The 23,327-nt window shown below is 40.6% G+C and overlaps 1 protein-coding gene and 1 long non-coding RNA gene across 3 annotated transcripts; one reads left to right on the top strand and one right to left on the bottom strand.

Moving 5' to 3' along the window:
* Positions 1 to 1,652: 1,652 nt before the first annotated feature.
* On the bottom strand, positions 1,653 to 23,314 carry Slc35a5 (solute carrier family 35 member A5). 2 transcript variants are annotated; one of them, XM_052158792.1, is made up of 7 exons: positions 23,075 to 23,313; positions 22,147 to 22,332; positions 16,152 to 16,250; positions 15,050 to 15,183; positions 10,701 to 10,768; positions 4,419 to 5,199; positions 1,653 to 3,087 (listed from the first exon to the last, which is right to left on the bottom strand). In XM_052158792.1, exons 2-7 carry the CDS (start codon positions 22,310 to 22,312, stop codon positions 3,022 to 3,024), a joined length of 1,314 nt encoding a protein of 437 aa, XP_052014752.1. In that variant the 5' UTR covers positions 22,313 to 22,332; positions 23,075 to 23,313; the 3' UTR covers positions 1,653 to 3,021. The 2 variants fall into 2 exon arrangements, with proteins under 2 accessions (XP_052014752.1, XP_052014753.1); XM_052158793.1 differs by lacking the exon at positions 22,147 to 22,332 and having other exon boundaries at positions 23,075 to 23,314.
* On the top strand, positions 8,915 to 16,191 carry LOC127666073 (uncharacterized). The gene is made up of 3 exons (XR_007973536.1): positions 8,915 to 9,033; positions 10,035 to 10,224; positions 15,657 to 16,191. It is a non-coding gene; the product is annotated as an uncharacterized LOC127666073 (long non-coding RNA).
* Positions 23,315 to 23,327: the final 13 nt, after the last annotated feature.

Here is a 23,327-nt window from a genome sequence, read left to right as displayed (position 1 = left end):
TGACTCCTGCCAATCTCAAGTCTCTGAGGTTCCTCAGGTCTGAGCTCACTCAACTTTTAAACGTGTGAGTGAGGCTTGGTATGGCGGCTCATAGCTGAAATATCAGCTTGGGAGACTGAGGCAGGTAGATGGCTCTAAGGCCAGCACAGTCTACAAAGTAGATTCAAGGTTAGTCTATGGTACACAATGAAAAACTGTATTGAAAAAAATAAGTTCATACATCACATTGTTTGGATGTACTTTTTTTTGTTTTTGTTTTTTTGGTTTTTTGGATTTTTTGTTTTTTTCGAGACAGGGTTTCTCTGTGTAGCCCTGGCTGTCCTGGAACTCACTTGGTAGACCAGGCTGGCCTTGAACTCAGAAATCTGCCTGCCTCTGCCTCCCAGAGTGCTGAGTGCGCCACCACCGCCCGGCTTGTTTGGATGTACTTTAATGAGAGTAAAAAATTCATGTTGAAATTTTTATCAAATGTTTTCTTCATTAAAAGTGGATTTCAGGAACTCTGATCTAGGCTTCAGAGACAGAAAATCACCCTCTTACCCACTACGCTTAGCCTTTTCTGCTTGGAATGTTAAGAGCTCATAGATAAAAATCATTGCAGGAAAAGGGAAAAGGACTGAGGAGGATCTGGGCACATCCAGCCAGTTGGCTTATACAGAGAGAAGGCGTTACAGCAACATTAGCAGTTACAATGCCACGGTATCTATCTCAAAAGTGACAAGGCTTCCTCATGGGAATTCAGAGGTCAAACAAGAAAATAAGCCTTAGCTGTGAGCTGAGCAGATATGTGCGGACAGGGCCACTCGGTGCATAGAGCCTGAAAACCTATGGACGAGAAGCAGCTGGGGAAGGGCTTGGGATCTCGGTCTCAGCCATGTTCTCTCTCCCAGTCAGTATCCACACTCTTGTTTCCTTGTCCAATGCTGAGAAATATGACATGTTGGGATCTCTGCCCCATGTGTGTGACTAAGGGTCACCCTGCTACCTCACTGCCATTTTGTTCCTGGAGTAGAACCATGTCAATTGTATCTATTCCCTTTTCTGTGTCACAACTTTTTAGGTCATACAAGTCCCACTCCATTAGTACCTGGGTACCCTCACACTGTCCTTCTTAAAACAGTAATGCTTCTAATATACTCAAGTGCATCTATCTGACATTTTATTTCCAGTTTAGCCCTTTCAGGGAGTGTCAAGTGAACGCAATGATGAACAATGAATGTTTTCCAAAAAAAAAAAAAAAAAGTAAGAACACAAAAAATATCTGTAAGTAAGAAAAATCAAACTACCCCATACCATTGACACACATGGTTGCTATACTGTGTCCTGCAGGTGACACTTTTGCAATTTCTTCTGAAGCTCAGTAAGATAATTTTCATGCTTTCATTTCTAAAGGTGAGTAAAGGGTACTCACCATTTCATTTCTCTCTATCTTATTTTCCTTATTTTTAAACTGAATCACGTTGGTTGATCCCATTTCATATCACTCTGGTGAGAATGCCTACGATGAGGTAGAGAATTTAACTATTCTTTAGACACCAAGATTTAGTCAAAATGAAGTTTTACGTTGCTTGAATATTTGCCTTATTTCATTGTTTTAAAATTTAGAAGCGTTCCACGCTGTATCTCATAAGACAGAGTACAGATACAAGATAAAAGTTTAGTAATTACTTTAATTAAAAAGTTTTAGCAATGATTGCCAGTTATATTATTCTGGATAGACAGGTGAATTATAATAATAGTAATAAATTATATAGAAATACATGGAAACTTGAAGAAGGAATGTGCAAACGTCATGGTAGCTTATAATTCACATTTACAGTATAGGAGTTTGCAAACACACCGGCTTGAAGCTTGTTTCTATTACCCTTTAGCAGTAAGACCTGAGACACATCACTCTATTTTCTTACAGTTTAATTATCTGTCACATGACTGCTCTACCAATGAAGAGTCAACTGGCTGCATGCAAACCTGTTTTGAGAAATACCATGCACTTATAAGTAGGAAGTGATGTTGAGAGGTGACTTTCTGGTTACTGGCCCTCTTGGAGTAGTACTACTCTATCTCATTAAAAGTCATTACTGTGTTTTACAAAAGGATGCTCATAAAGGTGTCCTAAAGCCAGAGTCTTGACTTTAGAATAGGATATTATACAAAGATAGATAGATAACTGTTATACAGTTCAATTAATAACTCAAAAATAAAACAACCGAATTCTTAGCATAGTAACTTAACATCAAAAGGTAATAATGTTGAGATTTTGTAAAAGTACAATCCGAGGATGGAGCAAGCAAACAAATGAACAAACAGCTTCACAGCAGCTTAGGTGATTTAAAACACAAGTGCTAACTATGGTAATGCGGCAACCAACGTTCAGGTAAATAAAGCTTTAAAAAAAGATGATTACTAATAATACAATTTCTTACAAGTCCTCCCCCCGCAAAAAAAAAAAACAAATAAAAATTTGAAATTTTATTTCTGAATAGCTTAAAAACATTTATCATAAAGGATGCTATTTAAATCTTCGGCACAGCCAGATGCTTACGTGTTTCAGCCAAAACTTTTAGAGTCTTACTGCTTTAATAAAAGCAAAATAGGTATTGTTAACACCTTGAAATCTGAGGGACAACCTAGAAAATATAACAATGACAGAGAGAGAGGGAGAGATGACCTTGCCAGACAGATGATATGACACAATGATTAGTATCTGGCAAGCTGTGTCCATTTGTGTATCTGTAGGGTCAAATTAACATGATTTCTGGAACCCGGAGGCTGAGGAGACAGTCTGCATATGTGTGCGATGACTCATCACGTGTTCAGTTCTGCACGGTTATGCTCATGTCTCAGAACCCTGCCACCCTGTGGCTGCTCTATGTCTTGGACGGAGCTGTTTATTCAGTGGCTAGAGACATGTAAAGAATACTATGCTTTCAAACATCATCAGTTTATCAGAAAAGACAATTGCCACAAATGCTGAAAATGTGCAAACACAGTTTGTGGGAGTTGTCCACCAACCAGGTACCATTACAGAGTGTCATCATCTGAGTCGTCACTCTTGAGTTTGGTAAGTCTTTCCAGCTCTTCTCCATCCTAAAAGGAGACATGAAATGAGTAACTCGTTAGAATTCGAGACATTTCAATATCTTACTGAATATATGAATCAAAGGCTTATTCATTGGACTATGAGTTTTTGTTAACTGTGTATATTATTTGGTCAAATTAAATAGTTGAAATTGCTACAGTTAGTATAGGAAATGATCAAAAGCAAAGATGGGACATGAGAGACAGCTCAGAGGTGAAGGGCACTTATTTCAGAGGACTCAAGTTTGGCTCCTAGCACCAACATGGTACTTTACAACTATCTGTGGCTAACGACCACCTGTAATCCCTGTCCCTGGGGGATCTGATGCTCTCGTATCTTTGAGGGCACAGGCACACACATGGTGTACACACATGGAAGCAAAGCACTCATATACATACAATGAGATAAACCTAAAAAAAATGTTATAAGGAAAAAAGTGAAGTGTATTCTACTCAGACCAAGACCACCACCTGCAAGTCTTTTAAGGAAGTGATTAAAGGATGGTAAATGACTTGAATGTGGCACTAATCTGTTTTTAATTCCTTAAAGAGCAAGGCAAGCAGTCATTATCAGCTCACGGTAAGAACAGAGGACTCCTGAGTATACACTCTTGCTGACTCAGTTGGGGGACACATGATCTAGTTGGGTTTTTTTTTGTTTTTGTTTTTATTTAAATCTTAAAATCTGTTATCAAAACCTCAGAGATACAACTTGTGGATTTTTTCTATGAGACCAGTAGATAACAGACTTTTCTATAGAGTAAAATGGGCTCATGATATAAAATAGTTCATCTTTGTGTGTTGACAAAAACTGTAAATTCAGAATAACTATATTTTTAGAATATATTATTATCTAAGAGAGCTCTTGTTAAAAACCATTTTCTTATGTGAAATAAACAGATAACTATGGAGAAGATTAAGGTAGCAAGTTTTCTGTCACATGATTGATCAATGTAAGAGATTAGTTCCTTTTTTCCACCCACCATGTAGTGGAAAACCAAGAAACTGGGAGTCAGGGCACACAGCTCCATGACCAGTTCTTTTACTCCTGTCTATAAAGTATTTGGCTCACTTTCTAACAATAGAAGGATAACAGGATAAGACAAGGGAAGGGTACATTTGGGGCTTTCAGTTCTATGCGATACAATTATATAGTTAACACATAAAATCCTTGGGACACTTTGACTTACATAGTCATTGCCAGCATCGGGAATCCAGTGCGTGACTTCCATAAGTCTTAGAGCTCTAAGACACTTTCTGATATACTGACGCCATTCTCTTTTTTGAACACGTGTGCTTTCAACTTAAGAATAAGCACAAGGAGCATTCACCCAACTTACCCCACTGGACCGCTCCCAGAGGCTGCCACTTAGATCTCGGATCCTTTCTTGCCTAGGTGCACTTTCGAGATTTTGAGGTTTGCTAGCATTATAAATAAATATCGACAGGAGGACTGATGGGGCTTCTAGGAAAAAATCCAGGGAGGGCCTGAAGTCAAAGACCAGGACGGACACTGTTGTGATGATGACAGTTGTCACCTGGGCCATCAAGACATGAAACATGTTATCTAAGAATTTCAAGATAAAAGCCACTGAAAGGCCCTGGAAGGCAGTCACGAAAATAAGGGCTACTGAAAATGCATTGTGGCCATAAAAAAACCCACAGTTCTGAATCTGATCACGGTTACTGCTCTGAAGGACCAGGGTTAGCCCGTTAAAAACAATGCCAAAGAAATAAAGCTTGCTATTCTGTATGAAGATGCTCTCCGTGAGCTGCGTCCCCTCCTTCAGGATCTTCTCATTATAGATATTGGCCATTGAAGAAATAAAACACTGAACTATAATCAGGACGTGGCCCAAGCCCAAACGGATGTGACTAAAAACCCTGGCTGTGGTGTTCCATTGGACTTCGCTGAAAGTCCACTCCTTCGATGTACAATTGTCTCCTAGGGAACAGTCTCTCCTGAAATGAAGGCAGGAATTAGACGGGGTGAAGAAGGCATCATGATGAAATCCATGTCCTGCCAAGTCATGCTGCGATGTTTTAGTACTGGCAGTTAGGGCGACAATAGACAGGAACAGAATCAGGAGGGAAGCCCACTGTATCCAGTTCAGATGCCGCCTATGCAAAAGGGAGAAAACAAGATTTTACCATATCTGCTTTCACTCCTCTTTCCCTGTTAAATGTTCTACTGAAAATGTGGGAACGTGAGTACTTGGGTGAATAAACTATACCCAGTTGCTAATATTCCCTACAATTTAAGTGCACTATAAACTTGATGGGCCTATGTCTCAAACCTTATCCCTCTACTCACTTTCAGAATGCTTCAGAGACATTTTTATCTTCTCCTTCCTACAAATTACCTTGAATTTATAGGCGTAACTCCTGTCTTTGATGGCTATCTTGGACCTGTAATACAGTGATTTTTATTGTGATAAACTGTAAATTCTAACAGAGGACCTTAGCTCAGTTTGTAAGAACCAGAAAAAGCAATATGGATAAGCTTTAGTAATCAATATAGATACATTTTCTCAAAGAAGACTAGACTTCAGGAGAAAGCCCTGAGCTAAGTGATAGCAGACATGAGATATAAGAGCCAGGGGACTATACTGGAGACAGGTACTTGCAGAGGGAAGGCAGAAAAGCAACTATACAAAGGCCACAAAGGAGGTTTACCTATCTCTCAGTGGGTGACAGTCTGTAAGGCCCCTAAGATGGGGAACTCCAACAAAAGCAGAAGTGTCAAAGTGAGAACTGGAGGTGACATCTATTATCTAGAGGATTTACTGAGCACCTAGGACACTATAGGCAATTCTTGCTCTTAGGGAAAAAGCTAAGTGAGGGGTAAATGCTTTCCTTGCTCATGTGTTTCTGAAAGAATAAGAAGGAGATCTGTCATGGCTTTGTGTATCTTCTTCCTCCTGGATAGCTACAGCTTTTAAGACTCATTCTAAACCCCTAGGACATATGCAGAAAACTGAGTCTGACTTCAATTCTACAGCTTCATTCTCTGAAACTGCTAACTGCGTATGGTAGCGTAGGAAGCAGTATCTCTGTATATCATGCCTTTTCACGGATGATTTTCACAGAACTAGATTTAGATCCCAGTTACAGGGTTAGTCATAGACGTACTACACTGGGTTAAAACCACAAAGAGCCACAGCACTGCTGAAGGCGCAGGTGGTACTCAGTAAGGCTTAGCAAAGAAAATGTAGATAGAGAATGGATAGATAATTTACAAAAATAACGATAATGAATTATTATACATGGCAGATGAGAAACATTATAGCTTTGAGAAGTTTTCATACTGGCAGTTATAGATTTTCTGCTAATATTGTGAAAAAAAGAATCTAAAGGCAAAGCCCTGAAATAAAGTCAAAAGTAGCTACTGCAAATAAATATTGATTCAAGCTAATGCTGTAGGGAAGATAAAAGTTACTAAGAATTTGGATAAACATGAGGTATTTTCAGAAAAGAAACATGACATTTCATAAACCATCAGCTGTGGATCTGTGCATAGGTGATGCCTTGACCCTGCATGGCTGCGTCACTGCTCAGTTAGTGGACAGCAGGAGATCACTGAGCAGAGCCCTCCACTGCCCTGCAGGACAGTGCCTGATGCTCAGAGTGTAGCTGGACGGCTGGGGGCTTCTGCTTTCATAGGCATTAATTTGTTTTAGATATGTTTTTATAAAATGATCTTGTAGTCTCTTAGAGTTTACCACACGAATGATAAATTATAAAAAGGCAATTTATTTTGTTTAAATTATTTCTTTTACTATATTTTGCATGTGTGCATATGCAGGTATGTGCACGCACACAGGCACATGTGAAGGTCAGAGGACAACTTGCCAAAACGGTTCTCCTTCCACCATGTGTGCCCTAAGGTCTGAATTCAGTTCGTCAGTCTTCACGGCAATCATTTTAATCCACTGAGCCATCTTGCCAACACTAAGATTTTAATTGTCCATTATATGAGGAGCATGACAGAATCTCCTGCTCCTTTTGCCCTGTCTTCCATGTGAATTGCCCCTTTGCCCCTTGTTTCTAGTGTGCAACTTCCCTGCCAGTTTCTCAGCACCTCTCTGATAGACCACTAAAGTATCACAACGTTTGCAGTCAAGCTACTCTGATTTTACCTAATAGTCCCCAAATGCAAAGGACGTGTGGTACTGACAGTTTAATCTTCCAGAGATGCTGGAAGATATTTCCTCTATGTGAAATGCTGAAAAAATTCAATTCAAAAGGGAAAGGAAAACATATGTTAAGGTTGTTAAGGTCTCTTGATAAAAAAAAAAAATCTGTTCATGAAGTTGAAGAAAAATGAAACTTATCCCAATTTTGCTGTTACAAACCATAAAACAATCTCAAACTAGAAAAGTTATGGTGATGTATGTGATTAAGTGTTTAGTTAAAATGAAAATGAATTTTGTGTGTGTGTATAGATGTGTGTGTGTCTGTGTGTGTGTTGGGAGGTGGGTAAAAACTCAGCAATATGCAGTGATTAACACTATTTGAGCATCCAGTTTGGGTTCTGACATATTCCCAACCACTAAGAGGAACTACTGTCCAGTGAGTCGAGTTCTATATCCACAGATTTAGTGGACTGAAAGTATGTGAGAAACACAAATCAGGAAAAGAGTTTATTGTTCCTAAAAGAGGAATATTTACATTGTATTAGGCAGGGTAAATAATTTAAAACTATTTGAAGAGCAATTACATTATACTAGGCAGCATATGCAACATAAAGCACTTGGAAAATGTGGCAGATTACATGGGGATACTACATGTTATTTAAGCAATTTTCACATTCTAGAATTTGGCATTCTAGAACAAATTCTGTGGATTCTTAGAGGTGACTATACATACTTTACCATCATTAGCTTACCTATTAAGTAAGCTATTAGGTTAAACTGTGTCAGGTAAGAGCAGTTTTATTGTGTTTCTAGTGTATTTAAAGCAATTCAGAGAATAAAACAATAATAAGACTCACGTAACTGCTCTCTCAAGAAAGTCACACAAAATATATTTCCTAGTAGCACTGAGTGAGTTCTCAGGGATACAGAGTTATGATGAAATCATAAAGATTTCTGAAATGCATGCTTTCAGCGAAAATGATTGTATTAATGAGTAACACTTTTTTTTCCTGGTTCTATTGGAGAAAACTTATACTTGATAGATAAATTATTATTGATCATTTTTATTTTTATCCCTAAAATCTCAGCCTCAAGTAATGCTATTTCCCAGAATCAAGTAGGCACAACTCTGCTAAGGCAAGAACAACCAGTGAGAGAAGCCATGAGGAATGATGCCTGCCGTTGGTTGGTTTCCACTTTGAACAAATCTGGGCAGTGGGAAGGATCAGTAGGCAAAGGGGCTGGACACACACAAGCCTGCCAACCTGGGCTGGGCTATGGAGCCTCACAACGAATGCTATAGCACCACAGAAGCATCTGTCATACCCACATCTCTCTCTCCTCCCTCTCTCCCTCTCCCTCTCCCTCCCTCTCTCTCTCTCACTCTCTCTCTCTCTCTCTCTTATTCTCTTAATAAAAATAATTATGTTTGCATGTTTGCATAGAGTTCTTCAGAAAGGATACAAAGAAAATTAGCTGATTTCTCCATGTTCTATGAGTGAAGTACATGGTGTATTCAGTGGCAGACTTAATGCAGATCCTGGAGGGACTCCAGAACACTGGCAAGGGTCTGTAATGCCTGGGGGATGCTCTTGTTTGCTTTCTATTGCTATGACAAACACTGTGACCAACGGCAACTTGGGGGGAAGTTTATTTGGCTTACATAATCACAGTTCCTCCCTGAAGGAAGCCAGGCAGAAACCCAAGCAAGGCAGAAAACTAGAGGCAGGAACTACATAGAGATCGTGGAGGAAGGCTGCGTACTACTGTGTTCTCCATGGCTTCCTTAGCCTGGAGTCCATCCAGTACCACCTGCCAGGTAGGAACATTGCTGGCAGTGAGTTGGGTCCTCCCAATCCATATCAAGCATTAATCAAGATAATGCCCCCAAAGACTTGCCTACAGGTAATCTGATGGAGGCATTGTCTCAAACCAAGGTTTCTTTTCCCAGATAACTCTAGCTTGTGGCAAACTGATGAAAATGGAATGGGGGGTTTCACTGGCTAATAACTCAAAAGAGGCAGCTATTCCTGGGACTTGCCTTTTTGTTAGCCTGCAGTATCCAGTAGGGCACTGCTGTCACATTACAGGGTAACTCTATCTAGACTCGTATGTATGTCTATATTTCAGGACATTTCTACAGTGATTTCCACATGAGCTTTTGGAAGGTCTTTGGTGTTATCCCTCTCCATAGTTACCCCTCTAACATGTCCCCCCATTCTCTAGCCCACTTAATAACCCTTTCTGTTCCCTCTTCCCCTTGAACTTCTATGGTATGTGTTCCATGAGATCCCTCCTTCATCCCCTTGAAATGGCCCCATTATCATTTCCTGCCTCCTATGAAAGGTTTATATAGGCTAGCTTTCATAGTGCTGGAAGGTGCTATACATGCTATCAGAGGAGAAAGGTAATCATCTACCTTATCCAGCTGGGGACCCTGAGTAATACAGTAACTATCAGCTTAGCAGTACATCCCTGCTGATACAATAGTGGCATAAATGTCACAGAAGTAGCCGACCTCTTCTGAATGAATTTTAGAGCCTCTCCACAAGTTGAAATCTATACCTGGCACTGTTATCAGGCACAGGAACCTGAGGCTAGAAATGTCATTGGCCCTAGAGAAGTAATTACCATTATTCTGTTAAATGGGCATACTACTAAACTAACTCCTAATGACTTATCATTATACTTGTAGATTAATGTACCTCTTAACCCCCATCACGGAAGTTTTGTTTTGTATTAGGTGGTAATTAACATAAATACCTATAAGTGGTCTAAGTTCAGAGAATAAGAGATTGTCTGTGGCTCCCTCCTCCCAAGGCTTAGGACAAACTGAGGAAGACGTGGCAAGAAGAATGTGAGAGCTAGCGGTGGTGAATAATTTCAAGGAAAGAGTGTCTTCTGGACACAGCTGGGCAGATGTGTATGTGAACTCATGGCAACTGTGACAGCGTACACAAGACCTATGCAAGCTCAAGGAAGAAAGGAAGTCCCAGCATGGGGCAGGCAGGTGGGTACACAGTCCCATCCCTCCATAAGGAACTGATAGCAGCTACAACAGGGAGAGTTAGTGTTCTTCAAGGGTGCAGCCCCTGCTAGACTGGGTGTGGCTAGTCATCCTAGCACTTGGGATGTTGAAGCAGGTAGACTATGAGTTCCAGGCTATTCTGAGTTACAAAGTAAGATCTTGTCACAAGATCTTAAAACATAAAAAAAAAAACCCACTAAAAATTAAAATACTAACAAATAGTAATCAAATATATTACTTTTGAAAAGTTCAAGATATTTCACATACCCGATGGCAGAGGTTTTAAACAGCACTCGAGCTGCTTTCCTCACTGGATAAACAACGTATCTAATATACAAGGCCAGTTAGATACAAAATCGTGGCCTATGGATTCTGAAGGATCAGCATTCGTGTAATTGATCTAAAGCCAGACTGGCCCACTTTAAAGAACGGCGTTGCTTCCATTCTGAATTACTTACTTCAGCACTATCCTGAATAGAAGAGCTGTTGTTATAATGCTAAAATTCGAGAAGATAACAGCCATGGCCTAGAAAGAGAGAGAAGGTAGGATTACAATCCAAGCGAAGCACTGACCTCAGGACCTGCCGGCTCGCTGTTCACCCGACACAAGCTTTTTAGTCTCAGAGCAGAGGGGTTATTAGGGCAGCTGTTTCACTGGGGGATTAAATTCCATTTTTATTGCTTGTTAAATTTATGCAGATATGATCAAGTTATTGTCAGGATCTGACAATACGTGTGTAAGTTTGGCAAAGGCATATATAAATGACGTGAATGTATACAGAACAAGAAATATGAAATCTAAAAGCAAAGCATCCTTTTTTTTTTTTTTAACTTTAACAGCTGTCAAAGCGCTTTATAGACTTCTTAAAAAAAAATGCTATTTTTGTGTGTAGTTCTGGGAATCAAGTAAGACGGTTCACATCTTACCACCGGTCTCTAACCATACTCCCCTTACAATGTTTAATGTTTACTTTACGGGCAAAGAGAAGTGCTAGGTCTACTTGTATGGTAGGAAAATGCAGGTCCATCTTTAAGCATTTTTGTTATTTTAGAAACTGAATCAGTTTTCCAGCTGAAATGACACGACTTAAAACATAATTCATATTAGATAGTCTTTTGGATTGATTTGAATTACTCTAAACATTTAAAACTGTATTACCTAGATTTTATAGTAGTTTGTTTTTTGTGAATGCAGTTATATTTCTGTTTAAAGTGAACACAATATATGAAATTCTACCACTGTTAATTTGTAACTGGATCTGGTAATACTAATAATTTTTAACAATATTAAAAAAGTTCGTTTCACTTTTCCTTACTTCTTGCTATCACTTTAGGGTGAATATGCAGAGAAACCAGGTGCGCTGTTACCTATCTGTAGTTTTAGCACCCAGAAAGCCTTCTGGCTAATGCAGGAGGCTCTTGAGCTCCCGTGTAGTCTGAGACATAGTAAAACTCTGCACCAAGAAATCAAATTAACAAACAACAGAAACTACCAAGTCTTATATAACCACTAATAAAAGCAAGCACAGCTACAGTAGTTAAAAACAAAAAAGTGAAATTGAATAAAACCAATTGTAATTCTAAGAATCTAATGTTTTTCTATTGAATTTTGTAGTAAGAATTAGTCAATCATATGTGTTTACTGGCCATAAAAAGCAGTAATTTACTATATATACATAATGCATAATGATTGAATCAGGGTAATCAATGTTTCTAACTTCACAATCATTTATCATTCGTCTGTGTGGGAGACTGTGTGTGGATTTTCTCAGTGCACCTCATTATGACACAAGTGTTTGTGAGCTTCAGGTGGGGAGAAGAGGAAGAGATGGTGAGGACAGAGGCTGGTAAGAGTCGGGAAGTAGTGGCGTGGAGCAGTCACAACTGAGAGGTGCAAATGCTCTTAACTAGTCAGTCTGGCTGCTTCCTGTGCTAACACCAGAGAATGCATCTAATTATAGTCCTTGTCCTAAAACTTCTATGCACTTTTATTTAATTCCTTAAGTAGAATTAGACATGAAATAATATAATAAATCATATAATCTGTTTCATAACATTTGTGGTTATAGCTGTTCAGGAAGAGCCAAGCAATAAATACGGAAGAAGAATAAGGAAGTTGCAATTTTGCTTAATACTGGGCTTGTGGAAACGGGTATAAATGTACAGCCAATCTGTTAGTTTCCAATTAAACATAAATAATATTTACTATTGAATATGAATAATCACATTGCTGTGATAGGAATTATCAAATCTGAAAAGGTATAAAGAAGAATTTAGAAGTAGGTATGTTACATGAACTGAACAGTTACTATCATTACAAATCACACTGAAAATGGAAAATACAATGACATTTCGGGTGAACGGAGAGAGGGAACTGTGTAGGAAAGGGGGCAGGGAGAGAAACAGGAGGGATCAGGTGTAGGGAGGATGATGGGAGCGAGAACTAGGAGAGAGAACTAGAATCAATGGGGGGAAGGGGTAGCTGTCCTGGGACAAGCTAAAAATCTAGGACAATGGAAATTCCCAGGAATCTGTGAGGGTGACACCAGCTAAGACTCCTAGCAATACGGGATATGGAACATGAAACAGTCACCTCCTATAAGCAGACAAGACTTCCAATGGAGAGATGTGAATACCAAACCCAGACACAAAACCTTCGACCCACATTTTTTTCTGCATATAAGAGGTGCAGGGAATAAAGAGGGAGCAGGAAGTGAGGGAATGGCCAAGCCATGACTGCCCCAACTTGAGTCCCATGCCATGAGAGAGAGCCCACCCCTGGCACTACTAATAATTTTCTGCTATACTTGCAGACTATGTATGCTTGCAGGCTAGCATAACAGTCATCCAAGTGGTTTTACCCAGAAGCTGATGAAACCGGATGCAGAGAGTCTCAAAGCCAAATACTAGGCGGAACCTAAGGAATCCTGTGGAAGAGGGGAGGGGACTGAAGGAGTCAGAGAGATCAAGAACACCACAAGAAACAACTAACAGAATCTACAGAAACAACTAACCTGGGCCCACAGGGGCTCCCAAAGACTGAGACACCAAACAGAGCATGCGTAGGATGGACTCTGTCCTACACACATGTAACAGATGCATAGCTTGGTCCTCAGGTGGAACCCCTAGTAGCAGGAGGAGGAGGGGCCGAGTCCCCTTCCCCTAACTAGATGGCCTTATCTAGCTGCAATAGGAGAAGATGCACTTAGTCTTACTGCAACTTGATATGCCAAAGTGGGTTGATATCCATGGGAGGTCTCCCCATCTCGGAGGAGAAAGAGAGGAGGGCCCATGGGGGAGGGGAGAGGAGAGAGAGGAAGTGTCAGAACAGGAGGAGGTGGGGAAGCTCTGACTGGGATGTAAAATAAGTAAATTAATGGAAAAGAAAACAACAAACAAAAGACAAAACATCCCCTGTATCACAGAGCAGACGGGAGCACAGGTGAGGTGTTCAGTTGGCCTAAGCACCTGCCTTTGAGCTGGTTTAGCATGTTTTCTTCTGTTCTACAGACAGAAGACTTGAAACACTCCAGTCACACACATTTCCGTGTGTGAAGCCACAAACACTTGATTCCTACTGTTCTATTGTTCCCTCCTTTTCATTTGTTTCTAAAGCAGATCAAGGCTTCACATTGAAGGAATACTACTTATAATTAAAGTGATTAATTTGCTATTTTTTAAAAACATAGCACAGGCAATAAAAACTCCCACTTTAAAACATCTTGGGGGAAGGGTACAATGGAAAACAAACTGACTACAGGTAAAAGTAGAAAACAGATTTTCTTTTCTTTTGTTTTCTTTTCTTTCTCTTTCTTTGAGTGAGGATCTCTACATAGTCCTGGCTGTCCTGGGCCTCATTAGGTAGAACAGGCTGACTTCAAAGATCTCAGAGATTTGCCTGCCCTAACATTAAAGCACTAGCTAGATTTAAAGGTGTGAATCCCAAACTCAAGCAGAAGACTTTTAGTTGTGATTACCAATGCCTTTCCCTAGCATTATCAGCTTAATTGATATAGTTCCACAAGAAATCTGTAGATAAGATTAATTTAGAAAGGGGCAAGCAAGATGGGAAAAAGTGCTTAGAACCACCAGATGAAGCCGGGGTGGGGGGGGTGGGGTGGGGTGGGGGGGGGTGGGGCACGCCTTTAATCCCAGCACTTGGGAGGCAGAGACAGGCAGATTTCTTAGTTTGAGGCCAGCCTGGTCTACAGAGTGAGTTTTAGGACAGCCAGGGCTATACAGAGAGACCCTGTCTCCAAAAAAACCAAAAAAAAAAAAAAAAAAAAAAAAAAGAAAGAAAGAAAAAAGGGCCACCAGATGACCTGAGTTTGATTGATCATATAGTGGAAGGAGAGAATGGATGCCCACAAATTCTGCTCTGGCCTCCACATTCCTACCATGGCACATGTGTACACATGTATATACACAAACACATAAATGTAAAAACAGTAACAGGAAAAGTCATATAGAAAATATGGATATAAATACTTACAAATAGATAAACTACATTTAAGCAGGTAAGAAGAAATCCATCAGCTTTATTATTTTTCTGAATTAATACTGGAAGTCTGAGTGGAGGTCTTGAGTGGTCGTAAGAGAGCTCAAACTAAAGCAATTCCCCACCCCACCAAAAAGCCAGCAAAATCATTAACAATGTGCTGATCTGGCACAGACAGGCAAATCAGTATTCAGATGGTTCTAGAGAAGTGCCAGAAGGCCAGTGGAAATGAGAAAAAGGAAGATCAGTTTGGGGATTCACTTCTTTGTGTCTTCTCAATGGCATTTCCTCTGTTTCACTGTTACTTACGGGCTGAAGATAGGATAGGACATAGAAGACAATCAAGTTGTCCAGGAAGTACAGAAAGGCAGGAATGGACCACTTCATGAAACTTGAGAATTCCTTCCAGGAAGTACATCTCAAATGTCTACTTTGATGATCTTCTGAAGAAAGAAATATATGAATTATACAAAGCAATCACAAAATAAGCAAACGCTCTTCAATGAGAATGCTTATGTTTCCATTGAAAGTACACTAAACTTTATAATTACTAATGTAATTTTATAAACTGGGCTTTATTAAATTGCCTCTGTAATGACTTAAGGGTTACAGAAGTAAAAGATAATATGGCATTTGTTAGTATCTCTTCCCCCACCTGTGTGTGTGTCACAAACAACCTGCCAGACCCTTAGCAGAGACAGAACCATAATCTTAGTAACTCAAAGGGACTCCAGACAGACTCGCATGTTTGACTTCTCTGAAGGTACTACCAAGAGACCAGCAGAGTAAGTAGAAAAGAATGAAGCTTCTGTGCTTTTGCTCTCCCCTCAAGGGGTGATCAACGACGAGAACGAGTAAGTGAAATGTTCTGTGTATGGATTAGGAGATGGTTAACTTTTACTAATCTTGGTTTTAGCTATTATTCCTGCTCCAGACTTCCAGAGAGTTCTGGAGACAAGCTGTGAAGGAAACAAAATGCAAAGAAAGACAGAAAAAGAAGGTAATTTAAACCTTCAAGCAATGCACACATTTCATGAAATTATGAAATGCTCTCAACGGACTAGAAACTCATCACAGACTGAAACTGTGGTGTGAAGACTTCCTGTGCAAGCACTTGAATGCTCCAAAGTGCCAAAGTCCGTAACTGGGGAACTGAGATGAAAAATTAAGAAAAGCGCACTGAGGAAATCCAACCCAGGTACAAGTGAGGAGGGGCAGGACACTGGGAAATACAATGGAAAACCTCCTAGCTCCCCTCCTTCCAATACAAGTCTCTAATATTTTCTTTGATCCTGTTTTTCTACCTATAAAAATATACTCATGCTTGGACTAGACTAACTGATATAAACGCCGCACTAGTTCTGCCGTTTCTTGGTAGCATGATTTAGGAAACAGACAATGTAGCAATTACCTTTCTTTATGACACAGAATGACACAAGCACACAGAGAATCAGCTTCATCAGCTCGGAGCACACGTTCACAGTAGTAGGGAGATAGTCATACTTGTTTTCTGAAATGTAACAGGAAAAGTTAAAGCCATCAAGTTTATTTGCATGTTTTACATGTAATTAAGATATTTTAAATTTACAAATCAAACTTAACACTTGTTACGTTAAATGTCTTTAGCTGGCACAGTTTTTCTCAACGTTTGGATAAATATGTCGGGAGGTTAAAATTAAGCCCAAAGAAAGTTCCATGGGAAGGAGGCAGAGACAGACTTTTTTTTTTTTTTTGGTTTTTTGGATTTGGTTTTTTTGAGACAGGGTTTTTCTGTATAGCCCTCCCTGTCCTGGAACTCATTCTGTAGACCAGGCTGGTCTCGAACTCAGAAATCCACCTGCCTCTGCCTCCCAAAGTGCTGGGATTACAGGTGTGCACCACCACCGCCTGGCTATAAGATTTTATTTATTTATTTATTATATTTAAGTATACTGTGGCTGCCTTCAGACATAACAGAAGGGGGTGTCAAATCTTATTACAGATGGTTGTGAGCCACCATGTGGTTGCTGGGATTTGAACTAAGGACCTCTGGAAGAGCAGTCAGTGCCCTTAACCGCTGAGCCATCTCTCCAGCTTCCAGAGATGGACTTCTAAACAGATTGCTGACATTCACACCTGACTCAGCAACACCTATGAATTTACCGGCTGAATTAGTATTTAGCCTGACTTATTTGCCTTACAAAACTCAAGCTATACTTTGCCAATGGCACGACTGTAGGTCAGAATTCTCCAACATTTCACAGTACATACTAGAACACTGCCTGGATCCCTGGCCCCTGCCATAAATGGTAAACTGCAGCAGAAAAAAAAAAAAAACAAAACAAACTATCTTGCAAAGAACTTTGCTATTTTTAAGACTGAGAGGCAGTAACTCTGGGTCACTACACCCACTGACGAATTATAAAGCATATTACAGGTAATAGAACCACTGAATTAAGCATGAGGTTTGGTTAGCATGCTTTGGTCTTAGTTATAACTTTTTTTTTTTCCTAAATGGTTAACATCTTGCTTTATAATAGTGACAAGAACAAACAGAATCTTTATTAAGTACTATTTTTAGAAATGCATTTCTCAGGGACTAAACCATCAACCAAGGGGTACACAAGGTTCCAGCCAAAAATGTGGCAGAGGAATGCCTTGTCGGGCATCAGTGGGAGGAGTGGTCCTTGGTCAGGTGAAGGCTCAATAGATGCCCCCAACAAAGGGAAATCGAGGAGGGGGGTGGGAATGGGTTGGGTGGAGGGGCATATACATGGAGGCAGGGGGTGGGGGGAAGGGTGGGGGTCTTTGGGGAGGGGGGAAATCGGGAAAGGTTTTACCATTGGCAATGTAAATGAAGATGATATTCAATAAATAAAAAAATGCATTTCTCCTTTGCAAACATTTGGTTGCTTCTTTTATACTAAAACTTGGCAAACATGGCAGGTGGTTTGCCAATTTAACCTTCTCTCTCCAATTCTCTCCCTCTTTGCTGCAGAATCCCTTGAACATTCAACATATGACAAATTGACTACTTGTTTGTTTCTAGGTACCATCTACCAACCTCTACAACAGCATTTGACAAACTATATTATAATTATTTATTATGTTACAAAACTCTTAGAAAGTAAAGTCCTATGACAAATAGATCAGGCTTTGGTCATGTTCACATAACTGGCATTTAATAAACATCCAGCTGAATTTAAGTATTTGCTTGTTCAACTATATAGTTCAAATATCTATTCCCTTTACTCATTTTAAAGATAGACTCAAATCACACTGTTACCCTTAAAAGACACTTTTCATAATCTTTATCATGAGATACAAACAAACTAAAATGAGACATGAGGAGGCTCAGATTACAATAGTGAACACTGCGTCAATGTTATCTAACTCATTTTTACTCTCTATTAGTTCTTTCTAGTATTCCTTTCACAGATAATCCCAAACTGTGTGACAGTGTATGGTCTCAGTCCACTTAGCTCTTATACATACTTAGAATTATACATATTTAGAAGTGGCTTTCGCCTGGCGGTGGTGGCACACGCCTTTAATCCCAGCACTTGGGAGGCAGAGGCAGGCGGATTTCTGAGTTGGAGGCCAGCCTGGTCTACAGAGTGAGTTCAAGGACAGCCAGGGCTACACAGAGAAACCCTGTCTCGATAAAAACAAAAAACAAAAAACAAAGAAGTGGCTTTCCTCTAGTTGCAGAGAAGGAACCATGGCCTTGCTATCTGCCCATTCTCCTGTCAGAATCTGTCCTTCTCAGGATTAGCTTCAATACCTACCTACTTTGACTCAAGCATAGTTTCTTTATTCCTTTATTAATCTAATTCTTAGCATTCATAAAGCTTAAAATTTGATAAATGAAATGTAAGACACCTGGCCCTACCATACATTTCCCACTCTTTAAGTCTGTCAGTCAGCACCCAATCGCTTTCTCACTTTACTATTGTACTCAAATTACTCATTTTCTTTTTCATGACAGGGCTTTTGTGTATGTGTGTGTGTGTGTGTATCTTGGCTGTCCCAGAACTAGCTCTGTAGGCTAGGCTGGTCTCAAACTCAAACATCCTTCTCCTTTGCCTCCCAAATGCTCGGTTCAAAGGTGTGTGCCACCAACGGCTGGCTCAAATTCCTCCTTTTCTGATAACTATCTTCTAGCTACACGAGCTATTGGGCTTGTTTTAATCTCTATCTTTTCCTCGCATGGCACTTTTGCCGTATCTCTTTTGGTTAACTGGTTATTCTCCACTGTCATCTTTATTAGATGTGGAGTCCCCTGTGACATGTTTCTAGGTGCATTTGTGGGGGTGTTTCCAGAGAGCTTTATATGAAGAAAAAGCATCCTGAAGGTGGTGATGCAAAGTACTCTGTGTCCTTGGGTCCAGGTTGAATGAGAAGAGGAAAGGGAGAGAGAGTGAGCTCTCTGGTAGGATTCATCTCTGATTCCTGTGGAGTGGTATGACTAGCTGCTGCCTCACATGCCTATCTTAACTCTTTCCCTGCCACGATGTACTTTGTCCTCTCACACTGTAAGCCAAAACAAACTCTTCCTACCTTAACTTGCCTTTGCTAGCTCTTTTACATTCCAAGCAACAAAGTAACTAAAATGTGATTTTTTTGCAGGGAAGGGGCACCCCCACCTCTCTTCCCTTCCCCAACCCTCTTTCTCTCCCAGGGCACTTGCAAACTCTGTATATAGCACTTGAACTTCTGCTTCCTGCCATCACCCTGCCGTCACCTCCCAAATCCTGGTACTAAAAACCTTTCAAATACACATGACCCTGGCTCCCAGCTCTGATGAATTCTTAATGTTCTGCACTTTGGCTTTGCACTTAATGTAATTCTCATTGCTCTGTCTTCTCATCTGCACAAGCTGCTGCTCCTGGAGTCTAAATATCAGTTCAAGAATAACTGAGATCGAAATCCTGCAACATTTAAAGCTCACCAAATACATCTACGAGGAACTACCCCCTTTTACTCCTTTACTAGGTGGTCTCCTTAAGTGCATTTGTGCCAGTCACTGTAATAGACTAGTAAATAGGACATTCCTCCTGGCCTCAAGGAGGTGAATACTCTAAGACTAATTTTTTTCAAGCTTGACCCAAGTTACTTTTCCTATTAACAGTCCCCACCGTATTTGAGCTAAAACCACTATCAAAGTACTTGTAACTTGAACCAGAAAGATTTGAAATATCTAGTATTTCAACGTTGATTTTTTTTTCCCTCTGAGACAGGGTTTCTCTGTATAGCCCTGGCTGTCCTGGAACTCAACTCTGTAGACCAGGCTGGCCTTGGAACTCAGAAATCTGCCTGCCTCTGTGCTGGGATTAAAGGAGTGTGCCACAACTGCCCGGCTCCCTGTGTATGTGTGTGTGTGTGTACTGAATATCTCTTGACTCTATCGTCTATATTCTGATAGCAGGGTTGCTTGTCTTCATCACTTGTGGCTTGACTTTCATAATTTCCTGTCTAACTAGCTTTCTTCCAGTCTATTCTACTAGCAAGCAGCTCTAACTGCCCAGACTCTAGGCAGGACACCACAGCTTCATATATGAAGCTCTAGACAATGTGTTACTTCTCTCTCTAGTCAGACCCACTTTGTGAGCCAACACTTTTAAGTGTTTTGCTCAATAATTCTCTCTCTCTCTCTTTTTTTTTTTCAAGACAGGGTTTTTCTGTGTGTAGCCTTGCCTGTCCTGAAACTTGATCTGTAGACCAAGGTGGCCTTGACTTAGAGATCTGCCTGTCTCAGCTTCCCAAGTGCTGGGATTAAAGGTGTGGGTCACTATCACCTAATAAGTCCTTAACTACAAATTCTCCCTGAACTGTTGGTTCTTTTGCCTCTGTTCCTTCTTATACGTTGCTGTCTTTGACTCCAAAGCCCCACATTGCTGGTCTTCTGGGAAATCAGTGGGTGTTTAGTCAGAAGCGGCCCTGCTTCCTAGGCACCACCTACCATCCTTTCCCAGACACACACAGTACTTTTTCATAGGCTATCTCTGCATCCTGGACATAGTCTTTTTATTGCATTTCTTTTTTTTTTCATTTATTTATTTTATTGAGTGTATGGTGGAAGAGGGAAATGGGTCAAGAGGGAGAGAGGGAAGGAGGGCCGTCTTCCCATGCTGGGATGATCCATGCCCTATTTCATTTCTTCTAATAGACTTCTATAACATATTTACATGTTTATCTCTTCTAATAAACCAAGTTCTTAAGGACATGGTCTGAATCTTACGCACTTTGAACTCTATGACTGTGATGGTCAATATTACCAAGGACCTAGAATGATTAAAGGTCTAGGCCTCTGGTCACACCTGTGAGGAATTATCTCAATTAGACTAGCCTCTGAGCATGCCTGTAAGGGACTATGTAAATTACCTTGAGGTGGGAAGACCCACCTTACCTTTGGGGAACAGCATTTCCTGGGCTAGTGTCTTAGACTAAAGAAGCAGGTGGAAAGGAGCTGGGTGTGACTTTTAAAAAAAATTTAAAATATTTTTCCTGTAATGTCTGTCGGTTGGTTGGGAGAATTCTAGCTAGGTGGCAGAAGACTACAGTGGAGGAAGTGTATTTAGGAGATCTGAGGAGTACATTTCAACTTTCTGGGATTCCAGCTATAGTCAGTTGCCATGTGGATGCTGGGAACTGAACCTACAGACTCAAGAAAAGCAGCCATCTTCGGCCCCAAGCTTATTGACTCTCTGTCTTCTTGCCTGATGCCTGTGGGTGCCACGTGACTAGCTGGCCTGACCTCCTGCCGTAGTGAACCCTACTCTCTTCTCTGATAGTGATCCCAAAGATCCCTTCTCCTTAACCTGCTTTGGCAGGTATTTCTGTCAGAGCAACAAGGAAAGAAACAAATATACTATTAAAACTGAGCCTAGGGCCCAAAAGATAAATATTAGCTGATGTCAAGACTTACATTCACAGGTAGGAGCCCAAGTAGGCCCCTAAAAGTCATGATGTCATGATTTTATAGTTGTCAATAGTTAAGAAGTAACCAATGCAGTTTTGTGGAATTAAAAATTTGTATAAACATTTAAATTACAAAAATAGGCTTCTTGAGTAGATACATACCAAACTTTAAATTTTCATTGTCTCATTGAGGAAATACCTATACTGACTCACACAAATGCCAAGAAACTAAACAAACAAACTATTTCCAAATAAGCTACAATTGTACGTTTGACTAGAAATCCAGAAACACTTGTTGGGTGAAGTATAATCAGATATTATGATTCATTGGGCTTTATTTTGCACTTGAATGATCCAAATTTCATAAGGTTAAAGTTTAAAATTTAAATACACTTTATCATTGACACAAAGCATAGCACTTTAAAAAGGTATCATATATAATTTATTCATAAGAACACCAGACAAATAATTAAAAGTACCACATACACATTTTCATTTTAACTCACCTTCATTGGCAGAATATTTTACCAGTAAGATGCGACTTGAACTTAGAGTAATGAATATTACGCCTAGCAGGAATGTATACAGCGTTGGTGGGCCTAGCCCAGGACGCCTGAAGCATTTTCTTTCCATTCCACTGGTTTTTAATTGTCTTAAAAAGAACACTTTCATGAGCAGCCCTTTTGGCAGACCTAAGGATTAAGCACAATGCAAATACCGAAGACTGTATACAGAAAAGGAAACCTGTAGCCGGTTGGCCACGACTAATCAGACCTAAGACAGCTAAGAACAGAGAGAACTTAAAGATAACAAATGATACGGCCAAAATCTGATAGGAGAGGCAGTTCTCAAGACAGAAATCATGGCCAGATTGGAAAGAAGTTAGGAAGTGTGTAACTGACACTTTGGGACTGCAGAAAAGCAGTTTATTCGTATTAACTTTGGTCCATAAGAAATGAATTTTGGAATGGCCTTTCTTGGGGGGAGGGGGATGCTCTTCCTTCAGAGTAGAAACTGGGAACGATTCCTTTACAGAAACGACCACAGTGCAAATGGTTGGAATGCAGCTAATGCCTTTTTACTGAACCGGGATGGGAACCGAAGGCTCATCTTGGGTCAGAGCGCCTAAGTGGTCAGTGTTTCATGACAGATGGGTCACGAAATTCCAGGCAGGGTAAATACTTGCCCAAAGCGCACAAGTAGGATGGGCACAAAGAGCCGGCAAGGGCCGCAGACATAGGCCCAAATGAGAGAGCCGGTGGGCGAGCGGGTGGGCACAAGCGTACAGAAGGCCAATGGTCAGCACTCCTCCTCCACCGCCAGGCTTCCCTCGCTGTCAGGGAAACCCTCCCACACATGCGCAATCGGAATAGCGGGCGGCTCCCAAGCCCCTAACACGCTCGAGCAACACTCAGCCCGCGAGGGCGCGGTTACCTCAATCGCTCAAGGAAGGTTCTAGTGGAAGAACGGACATCATAGAGCTGAGATAGTGACTGCCTAGCTCCGTAGTAGCAGCAGTAGGTTTTGAAGGCCCATTGGTGGGGAAACTATGAGCCGGGAACAAAGGCGGAAAAAACCCCCATTCTCCTGCTGCCTTCCAGGGCTGGAACACAAATCTGAGAGCCGCCTGCCAGGGAAGGAGGACCTGCGCGCCCATTGCGCAGGCGCGCTCCATTCCGGCGCTTCC

Source organism: Apodemus sylvaticus, chromosome 15 (assembly GCF_947179515.1).
Source record: "Apodemus sylvaticus chromosome 15, mApoSyl1.1, whole genome shotgun sequence".
Taxonomy (NCBI): Eukaryota; Metazoa; Chordata; class Mammalia; order Rodentia; family Muridae; genus Apodemus; species Apodemus sylvaticus.
Note: the sequence above shows the minus strand (reverse complement) of the source record. Positions and strands in the feature narration are given on the sequence as shown.

Coding starts and splice junctions, on each gene's coding strand:
- Slc35a5 (XM_052158792.1), bottom strand. CDS start 22,312: ATGAAAGTGTTCTTTTTAAGACAATTAAAAACCAGTGGAATGGAAAGA. Junction 10,769..15,049: donor TCCTATCCTATCTTCAGCCC/GTAAGTAACAGT, acceptor CTCTCTTTCTAG/GCCATGGCTGTTATCTTCTC. Junction 5,200..10,700: donor CTATTCAGGATAGTGCTGAA/GTAAGTAATTCA, acceptor CCTTTTGCATAG/GCGGCATCTGAACTGGATAC.